Genomic DNA, 16,065 nt, shown 5'->3' with positions numbered 1-16,065 from the left:
TTGGATATATTTGAGAAGCCAATGAGTTAAAAAACTTCACACAGCCCCAGGCACATCCATGATTTGAACAATTAACTTTTACTTACCAAGAACTCATTTGGTGTGTAAAAATAAGCAAAAATTGCACATTCAAAGTGGTGATAAAGTGTAGAAAATGCTGTGCTTGTTGCTGAGGGGTGCTGTGTGATGTGACCACGTGTTCCCCAGAGCCCACCCTGCTCTTGACTCACGTGCAGAACTTCCAGGGATTCAGAAAAGACAAAGCACAACATTTCCATAGGTTCAACTGTAAATGATGCCTTTATATTGTACCCAGTGCACACAGATCACTGCTGCTCTCCTTTACCACAGCAATTCAGGAAAATACCCAGAATACGGATTCATTTTAAGCCTGTAAAAAATACAGTTCAGTATTGGACCAAATGTAACTGTCTTGGTCGTTTTAATCTTAATTTCTGCTTTTGGAGGAACATTAATCCAAATAAGTTTCTTTTCAAGTATATTCCAAGATTCAACTGGTTTATTTCAGTTTGGTAGCACTGAGTTTTTTTTGTCCTAACTGATGGTAATGACAGCTAAATGTCAGCTTCATTTCTATCTTAGCTCAAAATATAAGCAGAAAAGTATACAAAAAGGAAAATGTCCTGTTCACACTCTGTGAGTTCTTCTTGCTGTGTACCCTATGCCAAACAGTTTTGATTCTGCATGTGACTCTCAGTCCAAAAGCCATGCTGAGACATTTTTCTCAATAAATTATTTTCCACATTTTGCCTCTAGTGCAGAGAAAACACTGCTATTAACATAAATGCATAAAAAACCTGAACCTGAAACTTCATTTCATCAAGAAAAAAACCCCCATGATATTTTTTATATAACATTTTGGATATATTTTATGTCAAAACATGATCACCAGTCAAACTAGTGACGTCTAAACCCAATACATTATTGTGATTTCTAAATTAAAAACATCAGAACAAAACTAAATTTATGATAGCTCTGCCTTCATTAAACACCGTGTGTTGGTGATTTAAACACAACAAAACTCTAGTAATTCTTCAAAAGTGTCTACTAAATAGAATAAAAAGAATAAGAACGATTAACATTTAGTCTGTTACATTAAAAAATTGGATGTACTTATTCCTATTGCCTGTTAGCTTTACCTAAGCCTTCAACTACTACAAAAATAATAATAAAAAAGAAAACTCATTGCTGAAAGTCAAAAACATTCAAATCAGTTGATACAACATTACAGTACAGTCAACTAACATCATTCAGGGTCTCCTTTTCTCGGGGTAGAGTCCTCAGCCCAGGGTCACAAACCTAGTTCACTGCAGGTCCAAAACTGAGGGCGAGCTCGGTGCGATCCTGCCCCGCGATGGCTCCGGGAACGCGGGGCTCACCCAGCCCCTCCTTCTTTTTATTCAGCACTGGAGTTAGGACAGTGTTAAGTTTAGCACAATAACTAAAAAAAAAAACAAAAACAAACAAAAAAAAAACTGGAAAAAAAGAATAAAATAACCAGAGGAGTGGAAGCTAGGTGAAGCTGCCATTTGTGTCAACCCATTGCGATACGCTATACTAAAAAATCCTGAAATATCCACCTGTCCTCACCGCTCTGCCACGGACTAGCAAAGTCAAAAATACAAAAGTCTTCAACTCGTTGTTTTTGCAGAATAAAGCAAAAAAGTCTTTGTGCTCCTTACTACCAGAAGCAAAATATCCTCTGAGTTACCACATGTAATAGCTTCTGGATGTGTCGACTTGGGTCGGCTTGGTCTCTGCAGAGCCATCCTTGTCTTTTTCACTGTCACCTTCCCAGAGATTAATAAGTGGAGGGTAGAGCTCGTTCAGGGGGATTGAAGAGGTCTTTTGCATATATTTTTTCAATGAGTGGTGGTAGTTTTTCCTCTTAAATCTTTTTGCAATATAAACAGAGACGGAGGCGAGGCTGATGACGGCAAACATGGATCCCATCACCGCTGCCAGGGCCGTGCTGGTTTCCTGGTCGGAAATATCCAGCGCAAAAGCCGCGTTTTTGGTTGTGACGTTGACACAGGACCTCTGTGTTTGCTGGTGGATGTTGGACACTGTCAGACACACTTCATAATCTGTAGAGGGCTGTAGATGTGTGAGGTTGTATTCGTGGACATCCACCGGGACCCGGGCGGTGTAGGTGATGTGAGGGTTGTCAATCTTCATCGTGGCCGACGACCATTTTAAGTTGGATGTCATGACGTTGGAGTTGACTTTCCAAGAAACCAGGATGGAGTGGGATTCAGCTTGTTTAACGTAGATTTTCAGCACCTGGGTGCCATCCAGGAGTGTTCCGTTCACCCGGATGGTAGCGACCCTCGTGTCAGCCCCCTCTATGTTCTGAGCGACACAGGTGTATCTCCCAGAGTCCTCAACCTGGATGTTGGAGATTTCCAAGGTGCCCTCACTGCTCAGCTTGTATTTGTCAGAGAGGCTTTCCACGGTGACCTTATTGCCCAGAGGGGTGACCCAGTAGATTTCTGGCTCAGGCTCTGCCATGGCCCGGCAATCCAGAAACACTGTCATGCCAATGTCCAGGTTCAGGTGATTGGGAAAGGTCTCGTGAGAGATTATTGGAAGACATTGCTCGTTTGAATCCTGTATCAGCACTTCCTTCACCTGCTGTCCCCGGTACTCTGGGGGCATGGCACAGAACATGGAGAGAGGCTCCATGAAGCGGATGTTGGTTTTGTTGGAGTTGATCCAGTGGATGACGCAGTCGCACCTGAGCGGGTTGCTGTGGATGCTGATCTCCCGCAGGTTTGGGAGGGATTCCACTGTCTTTTGGTAGACTGCATTCAAGGCATTGTTGTTGAGCATCAGGCTCTCCAGGGCAGGGACGTTGCGGAATGCCAGGCGATGGATGTAAGACAGCTTTGGGTTGTTGGTGGCCTCCAGCTTTGTGAGCTCAGGCAGGTTGTCCAGTGCGTACCTGTCGACAGACACGAGTTCTCCCATGTTGTTGATCCCAAGCTCTTTCAATCTGAGCATGTTTTTAAAATCCCCTTCTTGAATTTTATGAATTGGATTTTTGTTGAGATCCAGGAATTTTAAATTGGGAACTTTCTCAAGCGCAAGCTGAGGAACTTTTACCAATTTGTTGTCATAAAAAGAAAGACTTTCAAGACTATCCAAGCCTACCAAGGCATTGCCAGGAATGTCTGTGAGGTACATACCTGCCAAAACTAGACTCCTTAAGTTTGCGAGTGGTTTGAAATTCATATCAAGTATTCCAATCACTGGGTTTTCTCCAATCATGAGAATTTCTAGGTTGGGAGTAGAATCAAACCAACGGCTGTCAATAACCTTTAATTTGTTGGAGTTGAGGTGTAATCTCAGAAGATTTTTCAGGCCAGAGAATGCGTTTGCAGAAATGCTGCTGATCTGGTTGTGATTTATGTAGAGCTCCTGCAGATTGCAGAGGTCTTGCAGGCAGTAGTCAGTCATCTCCGTGATCTGGTTCTCCTCCAGGTGCAAAGTCGTGAGCTGAGTGAGGTTGGAGAGCCCCACATCTCTGATACTCGTGAAGTTATTTTGTGAAAAATCCAGTTCTGTTAAATTAAAGAGCTGTTGGAGTTCGTCTGTGGTCTTTGCAATGTTGTTGCTCTGTAACAGGAGGACTTGAGTGTCACTGGAGAGGTTGCTGGGGATTTTTGTCAACCGGAGGTCGTTGCAGTCAACTGTGGTGGCTTCCCTGTAGGTTGACTGAGGTGTAAACCAGGGCCTGATTTCACAGACACAAAGCTGTGGACATTCACTGCTCTGTATGGAAGACTCAGTTAATGAATTCATTAACAATTCTAGCACCAACTGGCACACAGTTAAAACAACTCTAACCTTTGCCATGCTGGCCAGCGAGGGGGTTCAGCTCCCCGGCCCCCTAAAATCCCCACGGAGGAAGAGGGTGATCCCCTATCAGGCAGAAAACGTAAAGCTTGACGTTTGAGGTGAAAGGCTTGGACATCCAGAAAGGTGAAGGATGATTTTCTGAGTTTAGTGAAGTTAAGAAATGCTCTGAAGACTCTCAGCTGCTCCTCAGTGTTTTAGAATCTTCTGTAAATCAGTGCCTGAAGATGGTCCTGAAAGCAGATTAGGGTATATGTTATGCTCAGCTCATATACAGTTCATCTATTATTTAGTTTCTTCAACCTTTGAAAGAAAATATCTGAAAACAATCCTTATTTTAACGGTAATCTCTTCCAAAAATCCCAATCTGGTGTAGGTAAATTATGTAAGGTTTGGAACTCTTTCCTTCTTGGGATTAACATGAGAAATCTCTCCAAGTGAACTATCTAAAAATAAAACTCTGGGATGGATACCTTTCAGATTTACCCTGCAGGAGCTGTTTGAATGGCTTGGGAGTGCTGAGGGTGGAGGATGTGCTGGTGAGCAAAGCAGGGTCTGAGAGAATCAACACCCAACCCCTGTCCCCAAGGCTGGGACTTCAGCCGTGTGACATTAAGGCTCAGGAAGCTGCTGGTTTACAAGTTTGAAGCTAAATGCTTATGAACTTTGCCAAAATTTATCCCAGTTAATCAAATCAGTTCCAGATAACAGCTTAGATTTAATCCAGCTCAGCACCAAACAATAACAGTAAATTTGATTAAATGAATGTACTGCCCTTATTTCAGCTGTTTGTACTGCATTGTGATGGTATGAACTGTTCACCACAATTCCAAATTGCTGTGTAAGCCCCACATTTGTATCTGCTTAGCCTGAAGTTGTTCATGCAAGAGTGCCTTTAAATTAACCCAGCTGTGTCCAGGCACTGCAGAACATCTGGTGTACCGTGGGGCTCTGAACACATACTCCAGGAAAACCTCCTAGTAAAATCTTTCCCCTTCTCCCTTCATTGGAAAATCACTCTGGTGAGTGCAGTTCAGACTTCTCAAAGAAAAGGTTTGGGTTTTTCTGTGACTAAAATAATCAGGTTGTGCTGTGTGGACTCCCCATCCCTGGAAGTGTCCAAGGCCTGGCTGGATGGGGCTTGGAGCCACCTGGGACATTGGAAGGTGGCAGGAGAGGCACTGGATGGGCTTTAAGGTCCCTCCCAACCCAAACCACTCTGTGACTCTGTGATATCTGAGAGAACTCAGTGATGAAATCACATCTTTTTCAATTAGAACGTAGCAAAGCTTCAAGCAAGTCACAGCCCACAAAAGATGGTATTATATAAAACAATAAAACTAAATACAGCTTCTAAAATAGGTTCAAAATACTCCTCTGGATAGTGGGGACAGGAATCCCATTTGTACAATGCTTACTTCTAAATCTGATCATATTAAATAATGAAATTACAGTGTTTTATTTTAAGTTGCAATGTTGTGCTGTAGGTAGAACACACCCAACAGCAATTTTATTATTTATTTCTATATTGTTCTTCTGTGGTTGTGCTTTGGAGGAGGGGGAAGAGGACTGGGACCCTGAACACATTTGACCCTGTTGAGTCAGATTCTCTCTCTGGTAGGTGAGACTTGAATGAGGGCTGAGCAGACTCTGCTGGAGGGGGGAAAACCAACTGTAGGACCAACACTCCTTCCCAAATAACTCCCCACTGATGGAAGAATTGACTAAGAATGTATTAAAAAATAAATCTTAATGGCACCGTGGTAGTAGGGAACGTGTTAGTGTGGAGTGATGAGGAGCTGGGGTAGCTGAGCTGTGCTGACTCTGATGGATGCTTCCCTCCACAGCCACACATCTGTAGCCGACCCAAGCCAGCCAATTCTAGGAAAACTGATGGAATCCGAAGTTTAATTGATCTCGTTGCAGATTTTCAAATGGCAGCGTTTTGCAGTGAATAATGCAGGCAGTGCTTTCCCCCAGTGACAATCCCGGGTACAGGAGGTGCCCTGAGCTGCTGTGCCCATCATGGGCTGTCCCCTGACACAGGGACATGTCCCTGCTCCAGGAGCAAAGAGGGAGCACTGCTCCCAAAATTCCTGCCTGTGGAATTTCTCCTGCAGCTTCTGGGGGGATGAAGAGAAGGGAGTTGGAGCCTTGCAAAGCTGAGGGCCCTAATGAAGTTTTACTACTGCTTTAGGCCTGATGTAGCTGTATGAATCATGTAATGCTTTAAAAACCAAACTGCCTGAAAAACACTTCAAAGGTTCTTTTAAAATATGTAGGAGCGTGTCTAGATGTTGCAAAAAAAAATCAAATTTGATCTTTCTTTGTTGAATATTTATATCCTCTTACTTGCACGTTACAGTTATTGTTCATCCTTGCTAAGAAGGCATTTGTGGGTTTATTGACCAGAGTTCTGGGTTTATGATCACTGTAAATATATGATTTTACAAGTTCCTAGTGGCTTGTTCTGTTCTGTAGCTATTTTCTACTGCAAATGGATTTAATTTTCTTTGACTGCAAATTTAGAAACAACCCACACATTGCTTTCCTCAGTCTCTCCCAGCCCAGGGCACCTTGGATGAAGCTGGAAATGCAATTCCAGGGTAACCAAAGAGTGAATTGTGAGCAGCCCCACGTGCCCAGCAGGAGGGACAACCCAAGTCATGGCCTTTGGTTTTAGCTAATTGTGCTGTGAAAAACCCCATGCACAGCCCTGCCCAAAGCTCCAGAGGCAGCAGAGCAGCCACCAAACCCCATCCCTTGGATTCCCAGCTCTCCAGCACTGATCCCAGGCACCTCTGCAGTGTTTGGTGTCACAGACACTGAGGGTGTGAAGGAAAGCTTTTAGCATTCCCTGCCTTCCCTCTCATTTGTCAGATTCATATTTTCTGCTGTTCCAACCCACAACAGCAGTTGTAACAGCTGGTAACTTGATATCAGCAGAAATAATGGCTAATTTTATGTGAGAGATATGGAGGGGATTATTTTACTCCGAGCTAATTAAACGCATTTTCCATGGCACTGCTCAGTACCCAGTGCAGAAAAAAAGCCACATTTCTGTCACCAGCAAACCCACAGCAGCTGCCTGGGCCGTGGGCTTGTTCCTGTTCCCTGAGGGCAGAAACAGGAGCATCATTCCTGCCTCCCATCCTGGAACTGCCATGGGGAGGGGTTTAACTCTTCCCTTCCCACCAAAGTACTGAAAAATGGTTAATCCTGAGCATTGGTTGGCCCATGAGGGTGGGTGTTTGGTTATGGAGAAGAAGGTCCTTCATTTCAGCTCTCCTTGGAAAGAGAATGGGTGGGAAGAAGTGTGCCCTGGCGACCACAGCTTTAGTGGTGGCTCCTAAAGAGTGAGGTTGGGTGGCTCACTGGGATAAAAAATACATTTAAACCTCCAGTGCAGGAAGAGGAAAATATGAAGGGACAAGCATGAAGCAAACTGTTAATTAAAAGTGTTCACACTCAACCTGCCAACTAAAAAGAACAGATATTGCACATTTTTGCTTGGTAATAGGAAAACAAAGCGTTGTCACTTCCCTGACAACTGTATTAATGGTCACTATTAAAATTCGCTGAAAAGAGCAACAATCTTGTTTGCACATGGATATCTGGGTGCAGTTTGGAACAGTGATGCTGCCACAGCAAATCCTCCCTGTGCACAGCTACGTGGCTCATTCTTGCAGAATTTCTTTTCTATTGCAGTAGCATCAGCCCAGATTTTGGCAGGCACCGAGCCACCTGCACTGAGTGTGCCCAGGTAAAAGTTGGAAGGATCAGACACATGAAAAAATTACCTCAGGCTAAGACAAGCAATTTATTCTGCAGTTGCTGGGAGCCAGGAGCACAAGCTGATCCCCCATTCCTCCCCTTTCCCAGGCTGAGCCTCAGTACCTGAGCTGTGTGCTGGAAAATTGTCTGTTGTGCCAAGGGCTCGTGCAGCTCCTGCATCCCCATCCCTCAGGAAATCCTGTGCTGGGGGGGACAGCCCTGCCCAGGGAGCTGGAGCAGGGTTAGTGCCAGCCAGGAGAACTGGGTGGAACTGGGCAATGGAATCCACACTGGGAGCAGGGCAGCTCCAGTGTCCCTCAGGACAAGAGGAACAGGCAGGAACTGATGCCCAGAAGCTCCAGGTGAGCATGAGGCAGAACTTCCCTGTGCAGTGACCACTCCCTGACCACACTGTCCAGAGAGGGGCTGGATCTCCTCCCTGGGGATATTCCAGACCCATCTGGACACAGTCCTGTGCTCCAGGGAGGTGGCACCAGATGTCCCTTCCAGCCTGACCCATTCTGTGACTCTGTGAGGAGCCTCTTGGGAGAGGGGACACCCAGCTGGAGGTTGGGCTGGGGCTCTGGGGATGCTGGAAGCACCACTGGAGCACAGGGAGCTCAGGCTGGCATCACTGGTTAGGGCACATGGGCAGGGTTAAGGAAAGGCTTTTGTCACAGACATATTTTCTGAAAAATCCTTTTGTTGGGATTTTTTCTCCTGAGAAGCAGAGAGGCCTCAGAAATGAAATGTAAACAATAATTATCTGCTGCTGTGGAATGCAACAGGTGCATCTGTGATTGGTCTCATGTGGTTGTTTTTAATTAATGGCCAATCACAGTCTGGCTGTCTCGGACTCTCTGGTCAGTCACAAGATTTTATTATCATTCATTTTTCTTTCCTTGCTGGCCTTCTGATGAAATCCTTTCTTTTGTTCTTTTAGTATAGTTTGAATATATCATTTTCTTTTAATATAAGATATATCATAAATAATAAATCAGCCTTCTGAAACATGGAGTCAGGATTCTCATCTCTTCCCTGGTCCTGGGACCCCTGTGAACAGCACCACAGGCTTTTGTGTGTGCTGGAGGTAAAACCTGCTCTGCCCTTCATCAGCTGTGCATCCCCATTTTTCCATGGACAAAACAGGGATTTATGGATAAAGCAGGGATTGGTGCTGTGCTCAGCTGAGCCAGAGCCCCTGACCAGGCTTTAGGAGGGAGAGGCACTGAAACAGGAGCAGCCTCTAAATCCCAGCAGTAAGCTCAACACTAAGCCCAGTCTAAAAGCAGGTTACCAAAGTCACTCCAGTCAAGAGCATCAGTGACCTTGTGCATCCTAGAGAAAGAGAAGTTGGGGTTTAATTTCCAGCCATGGAATGGGCTCCTGTCCCAGGAGTTGAATTTACAAGTGCAATCCTGTGTATTTAGGAAAAATATTGCGGAATAATGCTTGGTAACAAGCCTTTTATGGTGAGGTTTTTAAAGTCTCCAGTGTCATCAGGAAATAAGCTATTTACAGGTCTGAATTGTGGAAAATACAGAAAAATCAAGCTGAAAATGATGACAGTTGAAGGAGCTTGCAAAAATCTGAACGTGGGAGCTGGGTATTAAAAGGAAATACAGAAACAAAGGCCCGTAGGACATGTAATAATGGTATAAAGCCTCAAAACACATCTTCAGGGATTTATAATATTAAAGTTTTGAGTTTTTTTTCCCTTGCAAATAATGCCTACTTTTTCTTCTCATCTGTACACACATTCCATCAAAATAAGGTCTGTGTTTAATTTTGGGGAAAGCTCTGGTGAGAAGGTGATTTGCTGTATCTCGAGACAACCTTAGCATGCTTTATCTGTGTTCTTTTGAAAAATACTACTCTTATCTCCACCAAAGAACTGCAAAGAGCATCCTATTCATAACGCCTGTGCTGCAGAAGCAGCATATTACAGCTTGGAAATTTCTAATTTATTGGAGCTTATTCTTAAGACTCGCATCTGATACAGTATTTTTCATTAAAATTCTGAAGTAAATTTGCAGGAGAGGGAAAAATGGTTTTCATTCACAGGCTGCTCTGGAGTGCAAGGGGCTGGATCCCCTGCAGGGAGCAGCCACTGGGTATTGATGGCCCATCCAATCCACCGGAGAATTGCAACCCAGCTTCTGGCAACTGATGGAAAATGTCTCCCAGATTACCATTAACCAGTCACATTAGAAACATCAGCAATAACAGGGGCTTGCCAAACAGTGGGCTGTCAGATTATAGAGGCTGTTTGCTTTAGCAAAGGAAAAAAAACCCATAAACCACTTCATGGCCTTGAAACCTGAAAGGTGAGATGTGTTTGTGTTTGAGGAAGATTCTTATGCTAGGAACACAAACGATTCTCAGCTTTCTTACTCTTCATGAATGACTTTGGGACAAGATGGGCTGTTCTGTTGTCCAGGACTTGCTTTCATGTCCTGCTGAGAGGGCTCAATGTGAATGCAAAGCTTTGATGCCATTTGATGCAGAGGAACCCCACCTGTGACCACTGTCGTGGTTCCACACCCTCAGCAGAGCATAACTAATTTGGGAAGACCTCTTCCAACTCTTTTTGCATGTTGTGCATCTGCAGGCTGATGAATCCCACCTGTGGCCACTGTTCTGGCTCCACATCCTCACCAGAGGAAGTTCCTTGGTTAGATCAGCATTTCTGAGAGCCAGCCCATTCCACTGCCAGGTTAGGATCCAGGTCCCTGAGCCCTTCCTTGCAGCTCCTCTCTTCTGCCTGCCCTGCAGGTGATGGAGCAAACCCCTGGGCTGTGCTTTGCTTTGCCCCTCACCTGCCCTAACCCTTCCCCAGCCCTCTCTCCATTTTAAATCCAAGGGAGAATTGAAACCTGATTGGTTTTAGTACAGTATCTGGAATTTCCAGAGCATAGCTGATTTGGGAAGACCTCTTCCAACTCTTTTTGCATGTTGTGTATCTGCTGGCTGATGAATGAGAGGGGACCAAAGGTGGAGAAATTCTGCTTTGGCTTCTTAGCATGTTTAAAGAGTAGAAATGGATAGAGTCATGGCATATTTGGGATCTCAGAACCACATGGAAGGATCTGAGCACCTTTTTAACCCATGGAGTCACCTCCCCACCAAGGATTTCATAGAGAGCAGCTCAGAAAATCTCTGCTTCTTACTATCTATCAAAATCAGCACAATTCAAACAAAAACCAAAAAAAAAAAAAGAAAAAAGAGAGAAAGAAAAAATAAAGAGGACAAAGGGCATGCAAAGATTGGGTTGGATTTTGGAGCAGAATTCCCTTTTTGTGTTTTGACCACTCTGAGAGCCAAGCAGCTTGGCCAGTGGAAGCAAAGTGTTAATAAAGGAGCGCACAAGGAATATTTTTAACCAGGAGAAAGAGGGCTGCCAGAACTCCAGAGGATTTTCCTGAAGGAACAGAAAATCCTTTTCCTCCCTTTTTGCTGACTGGCTCCTGGCAGTGTGATTATTTTGCTTCCTACACAGTTCTAGATCAAACTCCAGTTTTGTGAGTCACTCAGGATCCCCCACAGTTGGGAAAGACCCCGGTGTGTACGTGGTTGTTACTACCACAGAGGATGCCAAAAAAACCCTGTGCTGCAAACAGTGCCTGATAAATCCCAACCAGAATGAGTCAGGAGCTCTGGAGGTATTTATAAATCAACACAATGGTGCTGGCTGTAGGGAATGCATAAGGCTTGTTATTAAAAATTATATGTGCATGGAGCTTCAATTGCTTATCTTCAATTCTTCAATCAAGGAAAAAAGTTCTTTTTCTGGTCCTTGTTACACTCTGTTTTGATAATTCTGTTTCCTGTGGCTGTAATGTGTGTTAGCATTTCAATTATTAGTGATTAAGTATTAAACTGTATTTTACTATTAGCCCAGATCTATATCTACACAGTTTGTACATGTAGTGTGCTGACACAGACTTCAGCCCTTAGAATAAAACAGACTTTTATTGATTTTTTTTCTGAGTTTTATGCTTACAAAATCCAATTCTCTGTTTCTGAGCTATATATATTTAAATGCTAATAGACCCGTATATTGAGCTGGCTGATATGGGAAGATCTGATAGGAAAGATTGTGAGCATGGCACTAACAAAATAAATGGATTTAGCATGGGAGGTGCTGAGATGTAATAGAAAGGCTGTTAGCACCAAGACAAAGATCTGGAACTCAACCAAGCTGGGAAGGGACAGAAGTAATTCCATTAAGTGGCCACAGATTTGGGTTTGGAGCTGCTCTGAACCAAGGCTTTACTCTGGCCTGAGAAAAAGGCTCTTTTCTCTCTCTCCAGCTCCTCTGCTGTATCCCCTGACCCTCCCCTTTTCCACGAGTCTTTCTGCACTTCTGCTACATGAAATATGTGTTCCCCAGCACTGTTTCATTCCAAAATCACTGCCATGTGATGAGGGCAGGGAGGCTCAGCCAGCTGGGAGTGTGGGACCCCCACAGCCTGGGTTTAACCATTTCTCCTGATCTCAAGTGTCACCTGAATGCTGATGCTTTGCTCCACGCAGAAAACAGGCTTGCTTTGAGATGTTCATGAGATTCAGAAAGAGAGAAAATACATCTTATTCAATGTACTGAGTGTTTAGGACCAGGCCATAAACTGTCCCTTGAGCTTTAGTCCTCAGGCTGGTCACGGCCACATCCCAGGTTTTCCATGGATTGTTTCATCAGGGCTTGCAAAACGCTAAGGTACTAAAATTTCTGCCTATTGCAGAAAGGAAGATATTTCCTCTCAGAATTTGAAGTTATTGGTGCTTTATAGATAAAATCTTCACCTAATTACAGTGATTCATTTGGGCATGATAAATTTTTCATTTGTATAAACCAGATTTGTTGCACTTAAAGGGGGCAGAAAGAGAAAGGAAAACAGATTTGTCAATGAACTTAGAAAAAAGCACTGACCTGGTTTTACTTGGTGCCTTTTACTACAATGAACCCATTTTAAAAACCTGTTTTCAAGTAGCAATTAAAAAACTTCATTTTTGCAATGGCTTGTTCACCTATGGCTAAGATAAGTTATTTTTCAATGCATTTACAAGCCATTGGTGGCTCTCTGGAACTATCAATATTTACTCTATTTCTGTTAGAATGATGGATCATTTGTGATTTAAAAATTTAACAAGGCCAATCAGTAGCTCATCTGCATCCCAGTAATCGTATGCAGCACATTAGCAAGGTATGAATTTATTAGATAGTTTTGGACTTGCTTAATCATATAAATGATATGATGCATGAAATAACAGAAAATGAAGGATGCATTATATAAATGATAAACATTTTCAAATTACGAAAAGACAATCCAAGCTTTGATTGATATTTTATTAAAACAAGGTAAAATGTTATTCTACCAAACTTCGGACAAGCTCAGGGATTTTCTCTGAATAACTCTGAGGTGTTTTGGGGAAGTTCCTTAGGATGTGGTGTGTCAGACCCCAGGGTGGAGAAGGAAGCCAGGGAATGTCTCCCAGGAACTTAAGCAGCTTCTCCAGGCAGCAGTGTTCTCTTTAGAGCAGGATGAAATAAGGAAACTCAGGTGAAACTCTCCTGGCAGGGCTGGAGCTCTGCTCATTGCCACAGGTGGAGCTTCTTTCACTTGGAAAAGTGCTTGTTGAGCATGGAGGAACCTGGTTTGGGTCTCAGCCCCACCCTGTAAGTGTGTGGTGCTGAAATGTGTGTGTTTGTGGCAGGTGATCCCCAATCCATCCCAACCCAGGAGCCAGACCCATCCCAGGCTCAGCTGTGCTGCTCTAACATCCCACACCTGCCTGTCACAAAGCAACCCCTCTGGGGGGAAACAGGGGCTCCCAGCTGACCCCAGGGTGGGATGTGCCCCAGGAGTCCCTTGGGATCCCCTCTGGAGTCCCCAGGGAGCTGGGCTGCTCTGGGACAGCGCTGGGAACGGGCTCTGGGTGCCTCTGGGGTGGGAAGAGACCCCAACACCTGCCTGGGGGTGCTCTGGAGGGTGAGGAGACCCCAACACCTGCCTGGGGGTGCCTCTGGGGTGGGAAGAGACCCCCACCCCACCACCTGCCTTTGACCACACCTTGAGTGCTGTGTCCAGCCCTGGCCCCTCAGTTTGGGAAGGGTGTTGAGATGTTTGAGCTCATCCAGAGGAAGCACAAAGCTGGTGAGGGGCTGGGAACACAAACCCTGTGAGGAATGTTTGAAGGAGCTGGGGCTGTTTAGCCTGGAGAAGAGGAGGCTCAGAGGTGACCTTGTTGCTCTCTACACCTTCCTGCAGGGAGGCTGCAGACAGGTGGGGTTGGTCTCTGACAGAACCAGAGGACACAGTCTGCAGCTATGGCAGGGAAGGTATAGGTTGGATATCAGGAAGAAATTTTTCACTGAAAGAATAACGAAGCACTGGAATGCTCTTCCCAGGGAGGTGGTGGAATCACCATCTCTGGATGTGTTTAAAAAAGACTGGCCATGGCACTTGGTGCTGTAGTCTGGGTGAGGTGTGAGGGCACAGGTTGGACTCGATGATCTCAGAGGTGTCTTCCAACCTCCTGATTCTGTCTGATTGTGTGTGATTGTGTGTGATTCTGAGTGATTGTGTGTGATTGTGTGTGCCTGGGCTCTGCTCCCTCCCAGGAGCAGGCTGGGGGCTGCACTTCCCCAGAGCTGAGCCACCAGCCAGGCAAACCCTGCCAGGTTCCTCCAGGGGGGCCTGGCTTCCAAAAGCCCTTGGTTCTCCTGCTCTAATCCAAGCTGACAGATGCCCAAATTGCTGGAATCACCAGAGTTTGTTAAATTAAATACCTGGAAATGAGATGCTGACTGACAACCTCTGAAATTTCTAACTAAAACCCCCCAAGTTAGGTTTGCCTCTGTGCTCAGCTGCTTTGGTTTGGGAATTGTTCAGGGAAATACTGTCCTGTGTGACCACTGAGGAGTAAAGGGCAGCACCTCAGGAGAGAAAATTATGTAGTAAGGCTGCTGTACCCAATAAAATAAGGGAAAAGCTGTTTCTCCTGGCACTTTTATAACTTCAGTGCATTCTCACTACAGCAGCCTGTTCAATATTTCAGGCCTGTTACTTAAACTTGCTTTGCCTTGTTGTTCTGTTAGTTAAAAAGGGAAGAAAAAGGCAATACTCCATTGCAAGCATTCAATCTTTAGAAACTGTGCTCCAGGTAAAAACCAGCTCCTGCTCCTTTAATAATTCAGCCAGATGGAAAGCCAAGGAAACACTGCCTTGTAACACCAAATTAAGGTCTTATGACACAGAAGGTGAAGTTATAAAAATATTTTACAGAAGAAGTTAAGAGCAGAGACTAATTCCTGTCTCACTGATACCAGACTTGTCCTGCCTTTACCAGGGGGAGAATTAGGCCAATCCAAAATAGGCCAATCCAGTATTTTTCTTCAGTGCCCTAAGTAGAAAAGGGGAAGATGACATCTAAAGAGCAAAACAAAATTTGAATAAAGTTGCAGGGTTTGAAGCAGCAAAGGATAAGAGAGTGGGGTTCAGAAGAACTTTCAGCTCTCAGCCCTCCATGTGTTCAGCTCTGACCTCACAGAGTCCATTAGTGAAGAACTTAATTACTCAGCTGCAGGAGAAGAATGAGACTGATAAAGTCTGAGGAACTCAAGCACATCTGCAGGGACTGTTTCTTATCAGAGTGGCCCTGTGAGGTCCCTGTGCAGAACTTAGGCCCTCCAAATCTTAGAGAAACATCATTATTTAATAATTAATTACAAACCAACAAAAGCAGTTCCTAAGCCAGCTCTTGGATTTTCTTTGCTCTTGTCCATCTTTCCTCCCACGTTAATTGCAGAGACAAAACAGAGTATGGGAATATTTGCAGTGGATTTCCTTGGATTTCTGCTCTGGCATGGGGCTCTGGCTGCTTCCCACCTCTCCCCTCTCCCAGGAGCCCTGCCAACCCTCCTAACAGAGTCAGCACAAAAACCACCCCAGCTCCAAAGTCCCTTTTGTGTAGAACTCGCTCGCTTTTGTGTAGAACTCACAAGTGATTTTTTGGGAAAGATGTGTTCAAGGCCTGACTCTGTTAATGACTTAACTGCTCTGGAGCACAACCTGGGATTCTGGGTTCCTGGGAGCACCATGGGTCTCCAGGCTGGAAGGGGCTGCAGGGATCAGCTGTAGTGGGGCTGAAACTCAGGCTCTGTGTCCCTGAGCCTTACACAAACACAGAGGAGGAGGGCTGCATTTATGTGCTTCCAAAAACTTTACACAGATTTTCTTCAGTTCTGTGTCTACAAAATGTCTGCCAGGAAAAAATCTGGAGCTTGGCAGGATGAAGCCTCACACGTGTATTGTTCGTGTAGCTATGGTAACCTACAAATGCCACCAGTGTTTCCATTTCATACACAAATGAGGGGACAGCTGTGGGGACCACATGTCTGCCAATGGAATA

General features: G+C 44.7%; 1 protein-coding gene across 1 annotated transcript; it reads right to left on the bottom strand.

The window, feature by feature from the left end:
• Window positions 1-271: 271 nt before the first annotated feature.
• Window positions 272-4,111, bottom strand: LRRN1 (leucine rich repeat neuronal 1). The gene has a single exon (XM_005426626.2). The coding sequence runs from the start codon at window positions 3,877-3,879 to the stop codon at window positions 1,729-1,731; it is 2,151 nt and encodes a 716-aa protein (XP_005426683.1). The 5' UTR covers window positions 3,880-4,111; the 3' UTR covers window positions 272-1,728.
• Between the last annotated feature and the right edge of the window lie 11,954 nt (window positions 4,112-16,065).

Source organism: Geospiza fortis, unplaced genomic scaffold (assembly GCF_000277835.1).
Source record: "Geospiza fortis unplaced genomic scaffold, GeoFor_1.0 scaffold128, whole genome shotgun sequence".
NCBI classification, from domain to species: domain Eukaryota; kingdom Metazoa; phylum Chordata; class Aves; order Passeriformes; family Thraupidae; genus Geospiza; species Geospiza fortis.
Note: the sequence above shows the minus strand (reverse complement) of the source record. Positions and strands in the feature narration are given on the sequence as shown.